This window comes from Ctenocephalides felis, unplaced genomic scaffold (assembly GCF_003426905.1).
Source record: "Ctenocephalides felis isolate EL2017-DRISC unplaced genomic scaffold, ASM342690v1 CF-g0.4_SCAFFOLD_00845, whole genome shotgun sequence".
In the NCBI taxonomy this organism is placed as follows: Eukaryota; Metazoa; Arthropoda; class Insecta; order Siphonaptera; family Pulicidae; genus Ctenocephalides; species Ctenocephalides felis.
The window spans coordinates 93088549-93101149 of NW_020536999.1; the positions used below are offsets into that span (position 1 = coordinate 93088549).

A 12601-nucleotide genomic window follows, 5' to 3' on the forward strand; every position below is an offset into this window, starting at 1 on the left:
AAATTAATATTTTAAACATCAGAAAATCATACTGCTAAATACAGTCTGAAAGATACAACATAAAGTCTAAAAATATACTGCCAATATTTTAGTCATTCATATTTATATTTTGTTTGAGATTTTGTATAGCAATAAAATTCTTTTATTTATTTAGTGAACAACCGATCAAGAGCATTCACTCTCTCTGGAAATAGTAATCAAGCGGTTCAAGCCATGGTAGGAGCAGCTGGTTCACCGAACACTTGTTCTTCGGATTGGCTTTCTATAAATTGTGCTGCCAATGCTGATAGGACTCCACCAGCTACACTGTGAAGGTAAGAGGAAGGACTTACAAAATTTTCAGTATTAATTATCTACATATTAAGCCATTCAACAAATTTGATCAAAATTTATATATTGATTATTTAGTTAAAACAAAATATTTTGTAAGTATGTTTGGTTTATGACATTTACTTCAAGTTTTCTCTTTAAATTTACTTCTAGAACATCAATAAGGAGACTTCTGTCGTCTGCAGTAATAACTATCTCAAAAAATAAACTTTTGATATTTACAACAAAATATAACTGCAGTGCTAAAATATTTTTGTTGCTTGCTCAATTTAATATTATATAAATATATATCATTTTTATTTATGTGTTTTATATCTATAATATTAATATATAGTTAATTAATAATATATAGTTGACTTCTTTTATATTATTATAAAATTACATGGTTTGTAAATTATATAGCTTATATATCAAATTTTTGTTGCAGATCGTATTTGCGGAGGGACTTTCAGTGCTGAAATTTCCATGACGCCTGCTACTGTCTTCAGTAAGTCATTTTATATAAATAATTATAAATATATATATATATATATATATATATATATATATATATATATTGGGTCGTACTGTTTCTATTTACATTAAATTCGTTATCAGTGACTAATACAATAAAGTCGAACATTTACATAAATCATTATTTTATCTTATGTAACTTCTTTAACAACTGTTACTAACAATTACATTTTTTTAATATTAATAAAATTAAAATAATTAATGATATAAATAAATACCATAATAAATAAATTAAAGAAATACTTTTCATTTAATTTTTTTGCTGATGATGATATTAGTGTAATATAGATATGCATTTTGTGGTGGTGCTTGCAATAATATTTTTGGATTATTAACTTTCAAAGAAAATATTTATGTTTTTGCAAAAAAATCCCATTTGCTTATTAAGTATGTCTCTTCCATATTTCAAGTCATTCTTAATCTTTCTGAATGGCATTGGTTTCTTAATGATTAAGTTGATTATTTACACTTAGGACATTTGCCTTAATGTAAAATCCTACTTGCACTTGGTTTTGTTCTATTGGATTTATTTTCTGATGATGGTTTTAGTGTCACTTGGAAACATATTTTGTGGTTCTGGTTGTAATTATAGTTCTGCACAATTGTATGCTTTAAAAAGCACAATAAGGTTTAGTGTTGGACAAATTGGACTAATGTTTAATAAAATCGTATCATTGGTGATGAATGTATTCTAATATGTAAAAGTTTGGTGGTGATAGCAACGATTTGGGTTTACTATTTGTCATACAACGATGCACAAAAATTGCAGCAGGAGTATATGCACAAATATTACACCATTTTCTTGCACTAATTGCCTAATAACGGTGATAGTTACAGTTCTATCAAACAATAACATATCAAAATGAATCCATTTTCAAGGTAACGTGAGACCATTCCGTCTGGCGTTCCACACGGACGCTACAGAAGCCCCGACTGATACTGACAATCGAGGATTTTGCTTAGACTATGTACAACAGCCTTGTGCGAATAGCGTTTAGTACAAATTTACAACCCTATAATAATAATAATTATCATTATTATTAATATCAATAATAATAATGCTAATATAGAAATAGAATAAGATGAAACGACAAGTACAAATTAAAATATAGTTTTAACGTGTTATGATCTTTGAATTCTTTTTATTGATTTATTTACAAATTGCCTATTGGCAAGTTAATAAATAAAGTTACTGGTCCATAACTAATATGGGTTAAAATATAAATTCAAAGAAATCATAGTGCCAGCAGTCCCTCCGAACAAAAGAAGTGAACCTTCTTAATGCTGATATGGAGATAGGAAGAAGTAGAAATTGATTTTTAGACAACTGGTATTGTTTTTCTAAGAAAACTTCAGTAACATTACTTACAATTGATATACTATTTTAATTATCATTTTTGAGTGAAAAAATAGCCAAATCAAAAACATTTACAATAAGATTATGATACTACACACAATAATTCTCAATTTGAGAGCATTTTCAATATATCAGACAATCTACAATTTTCTTGCGATTAGACAATGTACAACCTCATTAGAAATTCTACCACATTTTGAGGAAATCTATGATATTTTCATACTATCAACTACAACTACAACATTCTCAGACAATTTGAAAAATTTTCAGACATTTACTACATTTTAAGACAAGCTACAACATCAAAGTTTCACTTCAAAAACATTGCAATTTGTTTCTAAATATAATTTATTTCCAACTCTTCATTATACATTTGATTTAATTAACTATTAAAAAATGACAAACGTACATATTATTTTTGCTAATATTATTATAAATACAAAACAACAATTATATAAATATAAATCGTAGCACACTCGTGAAAATTCATTTTATTCAATATTTTGTTTGGTGATTCTAATATACTAAACTTTTTTTTATTCCCTATTGATAAAACATTATTTTTGGATTTTATTAATTATTATAGGCCTATGGAAACATTTTTGTTTCTCTTATAAAATTAGTTGCTCCCTTAGTAACCACTGATAATTTTTTTAGGTAATTATTTAATTTAAAAGTAAAACAACTCATTTATATATTATAAAAGTAAAACAACTCATTTATATATTTTGAGTTGTGAAACGGTTAATTTATTATTTGTTATAGTTTTTATAAATATTTATTTTTGTTAAACTATTCATTATTGTTTTGTTGTTATTATTTTTGTTGAAAGTTATTAGTTAATACAAAAATTGCGTGTCCTTATGTATTTTAATTATAATAAACATAAATTATGTTTATGATCCCATTTTTCTAAGCTTAAGGCCTGCTTTTCTTTCTGAAAATTATTTAATTTCATATGAAAAATGAAATACATTTTTAAACTTTTACACATTTTTTAAATTATTTGAACAAGAAGTTTTTCAAATTGCAATTACACATTATATATATTTGAAAGGAAATAGTTTAGAAAATATTTGTTGAAACCGTTTCTTAGAAAATGGTGTAAATATTTTGTGATTGTCAATATATTGATTATTTTAATGTTTTAAGTTTTAAACAAATAATAATAATAAAATATATATTAAGTATATTATTCTAAATAAGTTTATGATGTGACAGCATCTTTTGCCTTCATGAAGTATGTTAGAAGATCTATTGGCAAAGGGAATACTATGGTTGAATTCTTCTCAGCAGAAATTGTGTTCAAAGTCTGAAAAATAATTAAAAAACACACTATAATTAATTCCTGTACATGTTTTATGGTTCTTAGTTATTAGGATAAAACGTCTCCATATGACCACATCCTTGTAGCAAGAAAACCTGGATGGTTTTTTAGATTTGTGAAGCCAAGTGTCCTTTTGGAGTCATTTTAGTACCAAACATTATTTAGCAAAGTTGCAGCTAATTTAATTTGCAACAATTATCTTAAAGACAGTTGTTAAATCCAAAGCCTTCTCCAGAAAATATATTCTACTTACTTGTAAATATCTCAATTGCAAGGCAGCTGGAGAATCTCCAATGACCTCACTGGCTTCTCTCAAAGCCCTGCTTGCCTTCTGCTCACCTTCTGCAGCAATAACCTTCAAAGAAAACATTACAGATCAGCATCAGGATTTTAATAGATTGAGATAAATTTTATTACCTTAGCTCTGGCTTCTCTGGTAGCTTCTGCTTCTGCAGCCATGGCTCTTTGAAGCTGGACGGGCAGACGTACATCTTTGCTGTAATAGTAGTAAATGAAACTTGAATTAGAATTTGGGCAAATTGAATAAATAAATTGGTTTATACTTACATTTCGACTCTCTCCACTTTTATTCCCCAGGCTGATGTTGCTTCATCCAAGGATACCTGGGAAGTACATTTTCGATTTTATTATTGGTCTATTATTTATCGACTGATCTTACCATTGACTGATCTTACCATTGACTTGTTTAATTATTCTATATTATATTTACGCTAGGAACTGATTTAAAATAAAGTTTGTATATACAAAATGCTGCAATTGGAGTAAAGATCAGAGACATGGACTGTAACGGTAAATAAAACTAATAATAGATCAAAAAAAGGCTGACAATGTGACAAATGAAGTACTGCTGGGAATGGAAGGAGAAAGGACTCTACTATCTGGTTGGACACTTATATGAAATATAGTTTTATGGAAGGTAAAATAGAAGGATTAAAAGATGAAGTATGCAGTTGATGGACAACATTCAGGAGAAGAAAAATACAGAATATAAAGGAATAAATGATGAAGACGTATTCAAGAACATGGACAACTTTCAGGAGAAACAGAGAATTAAAATATATTCAACACGAAGGCAGCTATAGGTGATGGACAACATTCAGGAGAAGACAAAATACAGAAGTTAAAGGAATTAAGGATGAAGATATTTTCATGGTCATGGACAAGATTCAAGAAAAGACAAAGAATTAATATATATATTCAGGATAAGGTCAAAGATATAGGTGATGGACAACCAGGAGAAGACAAACGAAGAAGGATTAGAGGATGAAGAAGTATGCAGATGTTGAACAACATTTTGGAGAAAACAAAATACAAACGATGAAGAAATGAAGAATGAAGATGTATCCTGTATGATGGATAACATTCAGGAGAAAACAAAGCATGAAAGATTAAAAGTTGAAGAAGTATGCAGATGATGAATAACATTTGGGAGAGGACAAAATATAAAATATGAAGGAATGAAGGATGAAGATGTATCCAGGATGATGGACAACATTCAGGAGAAGGCAAAGGATGCAGAATTAAAGGATGAAGAAGTATGCAATGGTGGACAACATTCTGCAGAGGACAAAATATAAAATATGAAGGATGAAAGGATGAAAATGTATCCTGAATGATGGACAACATTCAGGAGAAGGCAAAGGATGCACAATTAAGAGATAAAGAAGTATGCAATAGTGGTCAACATTCTGGAGAAGACAAAAGATGAAGCATTAAAAGATGAAGCATTAAAAGATGAAGAAGTATGCTGATGATGGACAACATTCAGGAAACATTCGAAATACTAAGGATGAAGAAGCTTGATGAAAACAGAATTTCGAAAAGCAAAAATTGGGCTATGGACAAGAAATGGAAGATTTGTTGTGATTTCTATCTAGTCACCTGCATGTTTCCAGAGATGGTCATCCTCTCACTTAAGATTTCGTGAAGATGTCTGGTGCCCATGGTGTTCCTCAAAGTTGTCTGTGCCAGAAGACGTGTGGAGTGGTGTGCATTTTCGACATTAGCTATCGAAACTGTAGCATTACTAACTCTATAGTAAACTACAGCATCGACAGAAACTGTCACTGAGTCTTTTGTCAGCACCTGGAGAAAAGTAAAGGACATAAAATCTACATGTGCTCAATGTAGACATTCTTGGTGCTCCTATTTTATTTTGGTAAATCATGTTTTCCTAATGTTGGGTTCCTCAATTGGTAGTTTCGAAACTGCCAAAGGCTGCACTTGTGGTGTTTATTCAGAGTTTTGATATTGTCAAGAAAACTAACCTTCATTGGAGGAAAAATTAAGCATTGGAGTCCAAATTAAGGCACCAACAAACAATATTTAACAAAATTATCCAAAACGATCAGACTACAACTTTTGACACTTTTGCAAATATATAATAAATTCCTTCTTGCAGGGTTTTGTACCAAATGTATAGTGCTTATTGGCACGTTGCTATACACCACTACTTGCCTAATTATTAATAAACAAATCATTTTATTACAATTACCTCCTGAGGTGGCACATCGTATGTCCGAGTTCGCAAATCCACACGGGCATAAGCGTCGATGCAAGGCAATATGAAAAAGATACCTGAAAAAAGGGAAATCGAATCGTTTTACACAATTAGACAAAGTTTTAGATAATTCAATAAACTAAACAATTGTCGAAGACTTTAACACAGCTTTAACAATTAGTTTATAAATTATAAACAAAATTGTAAAAAATGCACCATAAATTTTTTACCCACCTGGTCCTTTAGCACCTCCGGTCATCAGACGTCCCAGTCTGAAAATTACGGCCCTTTCGTATTCCTGGACGACCTGAAATAAAAAATTGTATGAAATTATTTTGGGTATAGAACTCTAAATAATATAATTCATTAATAAATTAATATAGAACCCTAAAAAAGAAACTATATATGTATGAGACTTCCAGAAATTGGTGAGAATACTTTGCTGAATTTTTTTTGCAATTTATGTGTAGACCAAGTTGCTGTAGGACCATATGGTAATAGATTATGTTGTAGGTTATTTAATTTTGTACAAATTCTTCTTATACATCATTCCTATTAATCGAATGGTTTCAATGTTACAAAAGACGAGAAGTTACCAGTTTAAATCTGAGCAACATTTTGGGGCAAAAATATTAATATTAATCAAAGTGTGTATTTTATGAAATTTATTTCTTATTAAATATATGTTCATATATTTATACTTACTTTAAAACAAACTATCAAAGAAAAAGGCATCGTGATGATGATGAGGACCCACGAGAGAATTGTTAAGATTTTTCCACATGATGTAGCCTCGCCTGCTGCTGAGTCGTCAGCTGAAAAAAAATCCAATGTTTTTTAGAAATACCTAAAAATATAAACGACTATTGTACAGAGTTTTGATATAAGAAGGATTGGTAGATAATTTTATTTGCTTTAATTTTGTGCAATATCATTTTTGCCTAAAATGGGTGATTTAGAAATTATGAGAAGATATATAGAAAATGTACCCTTGACGCGTCTTGTTCAGTGTTGTCTGTGAAATTGTCGTCAGCGTTTTTAAAATACATTTGATTTTTATACAAAATTATAATATATGGCAAGTTATAGATAATTTTATCAGCTTTAATTTTATAGAACAAAATTTTTATCTAAAGTTAATCATTTATAAGCTTTGTGGAAAATTTAAAAATCAGTACTATCTTCTCTCATTTGGCATATTATTTGTTGTTTGTTTAATAATTGGATGGATCCGTGAAAAAACTTTTTATCATATTATATATCTTTTCATATATGTATATATATAGGTATATAAATTTCTATGTATATATCCATTTACGAGGTTAAACTAGTTCACATGAATTATTGACAAAGTCATTACGACGTTGTCGCGTTTTATTGATTGGAAATGCCTTTACATTACTTTTATTCGACAAACATATCATTATTTATTCAAAAGAAAACATTTTAGCACAGAATAAAATCATAACTAGAGATAAATATTGGAAACGATTAATAAAAGCAGGCGAATGAAAAAACTGTCTGACTGATCTTTACTACAAACTTATCAGCACGATTCCCTAATTGAGCTCCTTCGAAGGGTTTTTAAAATTGCCAAATCGGTTTAAAAATTTTTCATTAAATATTCTGCACTTTTTTGCAAAATATAAAGAAACGGCTCGGGCGATCGTCTCGCATAACTAATCAACACCAGTCTTTATTGAGTTTTATCAATTGGCTTTTAAATTTTTAACATCAGTGCAGCCGTTTTTAAAAAAACTTGGAGGGCATGGTCAATTTTTGTCTTACACACATTGGCACGCATACTTTTGTCAATTTGGGTGACAAACGATTCATAATGACTTGAAACCTCGAGGAAACATAAAATTGGGAAACCGGATTTTCTGAAGAAAATATAAAATTTACCTATGGGAGGTTAATAAAAGTCCAAAACTGGTACAGAACTTCAAAACTAACTTGATTAACTAACGAGTAGGTAAATTTTTGTTTGTTAGGAGTACAAATTCTGAAGCCTTCGATTAATATGATTGGTGTCTTTAGAAAACCAGTTCAAAATTAAATAATCTACATTTTTTTCTAATAACAAAACTTCCTAGAGCAACTCGGTATACCCTTAAATTTGTGTTTTAAATTAAATTATCTAAAATTGTTTCTAATACCTAAAGACCCTAAAACAACTCGGTATACTTTTAAATCTGTATTGAATATTGATTTACAAAATCTGCAATGGTAAAAATAATTTTGTAAAATTAGTTTTTTAATCAGAAAATTATGGGTATTGAACTCTTACTAAAATCTTTACAAAGCAGTCCCTAAGCCTATAATATTTTTTTTTAAATTTAACCCTTTCCACATGCCAAGTGCAGCATTTGTATGAATTTTGCCGCCGGAGCGACGGCATCCGAATGCAAAGGGTTAACAATTTAGGAGGTACAGAAGTATAGAACCCTTGTGTTTTCACATAAAAATAATTAAGTTTCTCCAAGTCAATTACTTTCGCCGCGCCCTTTTATTCTATATATATTTCCATACCTATATTTAATATTTCAGGAGCACCTTAGGGATTTAGGGCTCCGCCCCTGTTAATAAAATTAACCTTCAATAATTATTCAAATGTCAAACTAATTACCTAAAACAAACCCATTAGGAGAACGAACTATTTTAATATAGCCATGTTAATTATTTCTTAAACCATTCGATTAATATGAATGATGTATAAGACTAATTTGTAGACAAATGAATAATCTATCATACTGCATAATATTATATTGCCTTACAGCATCTCATTTCAAAATAAAGTTGTTGATTGGGTGCGTTTGTTTTTTATATTGTTTATAAATCTTAAACCATTCGATTAATATGAATGATGTATAAGACGAATTTGTAGACAAATGAATAATCTAACATACTGTTTAATATTATATTGCCTTACAGCATCTCACTCCAAAGATGCTGTTGAAAATATAGTTGTTGATTGGTTGCGTTTGTTTTTTATATTGTTCATAAATCTCAAACCATTTGATTAATATGAATAATGTATAAGACAAATTTGTATACAAATGAATAATCTAACATACTGCGTAATGTTATTGCCTTACAGCATCTCATTTTCAAATAAAGTTGTAGATTAAGTGCGTTTTTTTTATATTGTTCATAAATCTTAAACCAATCTATTAATATGAATGATGTATGAGGTGAATTTGTAGACAAATAAATAATCATACTGTCTGATATTATATTGCCTTACAGCATCTCATTTCAAAATACCTGTTGATTGGGTGCGTTTGTTTTTATATTGTTTATAAATTCTAAAGCATTCGATTAATATGAATGATGTTAAAGACTAATTTGTAAAGAAATGAATAATCTATCATACTGTCTAATATTATATTGCCTTACAGCATCTCACTCCAAAATTGCTGATGAAAATAAAGTTGTTGATTAGGTGCGTTTGTTTTTTATATTGTTTTTAATTCTTGAACCATTCGATTAATATGAATGATGTGTAAGACGAATTTGTAGGTAAATGAGTAATTTATCGTGCTGTCTCATATTATATTGCCTTACAAGAGATACAATAAATAAATGCATAAATTTGTACCTTGAGAAACCATGTCTACAGTTTCATCTGTTGCAGCAGCGTTTGTCATATTTAAATTCAAAAAAATATATTTTTATATAAATACAAAAATTTAAATTTTTAAATTTCACATAATATTTTATTTATGGCTAAATTCTTGGATTAAGTCATGATACTTAGTTTTGTTTAAAAAAATTGTATTAAAAAAACATAAATGAACAAACTAGAAGAACTTTTCTGCAATAGAGATATTTATTAACAAACTAGTAATTCTAATTATTTATTTATTTATTTATTTATATATTTATTTGTTTATTTATTTATTTACTTATTTATTTAATTATTTATTTATAACTAATTTTAATTATTATTATTTAACGTCCTAACGATCGTGTCACCAAAGAGCAACTGAACGTTTTTGTCAACTAGTCGATATTTCTTTTAATATGGGACAGGGTCGGCCAAAATTAATAATCATCAATTATTTTCTACGTGTACTCTAAATAAAATATATTATTCTTTTGCCCACTGTACTGAATATAGAGAAAGCTGAAAATTATACTCAGAAACAAATTTAGAAAATATTTTTAGTTTTTCCAATCCTGTCATGGGTATACTGATTTGCTGTAGGGCTTCAAGTGTTAAACAAGGTTTTTAATTGTCTAATTTGTACAGATTTTCTGAACACGTCATCCATATTAATTGAATGGTTTGAAAGTTATTGAAGTTACACCAAAATTGTGCAGTTTTGCATTTTAAGGTATATTTGAATATTCGAGATCGATTTCAAGGGTATACAGAGTTGCTTTAGGGTCTTTTGTTGTTACTAAAGTTGTAGATAATTAATTTTAAAAAAGTAGTCTCAAATAAGCCCAGCAAAGTTGCTAAGCTAGCACCAACTAGTCCCGGGTTCGACGGTTTGACTCCCGATCAGGCAACTTTGATGTCAAAGCCTGTGAAAATCGCGATATACATAATTAGTGCACCTTTATTATAAATTATATTTGTAGGTGCGATTTTAGAGTATAACGAGTTGCTGTAGGGCATCATAATATTAGGCAGTATTATAGAATATTTAATTTTAAATAATTTTGCCGAATACTTCATGTTTCTACGAAAAACGGTTTAAAAGTTACAAGAGGTTTAATAAACATGTGCACGGATTAGAAACGCATTGGCTGATCTTGGAACAAAAATTGCATTTGCGTGTAAACTTGTTTCGTTTTTGAAATTACTCAAATTAACTATCAAATATGGTAGTTTGTGGTATGATCTAGAGGTCCTAACATAAATTTTAGCATAATTCAATTGAAATCTCCATTTATCTTCTATTTAGTACACGAGTTTCTTTTTCTCATAAACTAAATTGCGTTGAATCATTAATATAAGAAATCACAAAACCTATTTTTATTTCATCGAACAATTCTTTTTCTTTCATTAACCTTTCGGTTAGGTGTCAAGACTATGATTGACAGATTGTCAAGTGACAATAAATGTACCTGAAGTGGAAATTAATACTTATTGACATTTGAAGTGGAAAAACTTTGACGGAAAATGATGGTTGTGATTGGAAAAACGCAAATTGTTGCTAGGAGGAGGAAAAGATTTATTTTGAGATATATTTGGATTTTAGGAAGCATAATGTGAAGAAAAGGAGACTCGGTTGGAAATAACATATTTATTAATATTATTATTTATCTTCACTTACCGTTCTCGTACATGGACAACGTTTCCGTCGGAGGGCCAAAATGATTCTCAACACTATTCAAACTGGCCCTGGCCCCGCCTCCGGCCCTATTTCCATTTCCGACTCCGCCTTTATCACCCCCACCACCAGATATTTGTTGCTGATATGTCCCTCCCACCGCGTTATTTACACCACCGACCCCACCACTAATATTATAAGCGCCGCCCGTTTTATTGTCGAAAGACTCCGAGACCCCGCCTCCCATCGAAGCAGTTTGAGGGTTATAGTACGCTCCGTAGTAGTAGGAGGTGTTGAGATTGTTTGTTGGTGTTAGCCCCGCCTTGGCGGTTGTAGACCACGCCTGTGCCACCGGAGGCGGGCACGCCCATGTTGGATGCTAAGGGGAGGGGGGACATCTCGAAGTATTGCATCGGGTAGCAGAGATTTTAGAAAAGTCTTTGGAATGTTATTGTTGGGCGATGTGTGCACTTTGTTTTAGCTTTAGGTGTTGGTGGACATTGTTCGTTTGTTTTGAACTGTTTGTTATTGGTTTCAATAAAATTTACACATTTTGTTAACAAAATAATTTTATTAGATTATATTATTTTTGAAAGGCTATTGCAAATAACCCAAACACTTATTTTGTTCTGGCCTTCTTATTTTACTGTAAGATAAAAAATAGAAAAATTAGTGGAAAAAAATAATTAGTTGACCATTGATTTTGACCTTAATTTGAAATCCTATCTGCTTGGTTTTTTTTAACTCTTGAAAATCAAAATTTATGTCTTCAACAAAAAATCCAATTTGATATATTCTTTTCTAATTTTATTGTTTTCAAGAAAAATATTCAAGTAACGCTTACTATGCGTCCCCAAGCCTAAGTAAAACTGTATGAGAAAGCGTTGTGTTAGGTTCGGACAACATGACAAGCACTCATAGTGTTTCTATTTGTTGAACAAAAGCAGTTTCTATTTATCTAAAACTTGCCTTAACGCCACTTATACATAATTATGTTTATTTTCATCTTCCTGAATTTTAGATGAACAATTTTGTTCATCTAATTTTAGAATTATTAGAATCGTTGGCGCAATGTTTATTTCGTAGATAAAAATAGATGGCATCTAATTTATCTAGTTTTAAGATAAGATTTTTCTATTTACCATAAAATTATCGTTTAACTATCAAAATTTAATCGATAGATGTAGAGATATTAAAACGTATTTTGACATAGAAATGGGACATGTTTGGGTTATTGATCGCATGTTCAAATGAATTATTAAATGGTT

At 29.7% G+C, this 12601-nt stretch overlaps 2 protein-coding genes across 2 annotated transcripts in view; both read right to left on the reverse strand.

The window, feature by feature from the left end:
* LOC113363059 (N-acetylgalactosamine kinase-like) overlaps nucleotides 1–12601 on the reverse strand; it is a 27150-nt gene that overhangs the window by 7094 nt on the left and 7455 nt on the right.
* LOC113364167 (band 7 protein AGAP004871) lies at nucleotides 3408–11580 on the reverse strand. Its single transcript, XM_026606647.1, has 9 exons — nucleotides 11337–11580; nucleotides 6754–6863; nucleotides 6283–6355; nucleotides 6043–6125; nucleotides 5430–5633; nucleotides 4095–4150; nucleotides 3945–4023; nucleotides 3781–3882; nucleotides 3408–3512 (listed from the first exon to the last, which is right to left on the reverse strand). Exons 1-9 carry the CDS (start codon nucleotides 11578–11580, stop codon nucleotides 3408–3410), a joined length of 1056 nt encoding a protein of 351 aa, XP_026462432.1.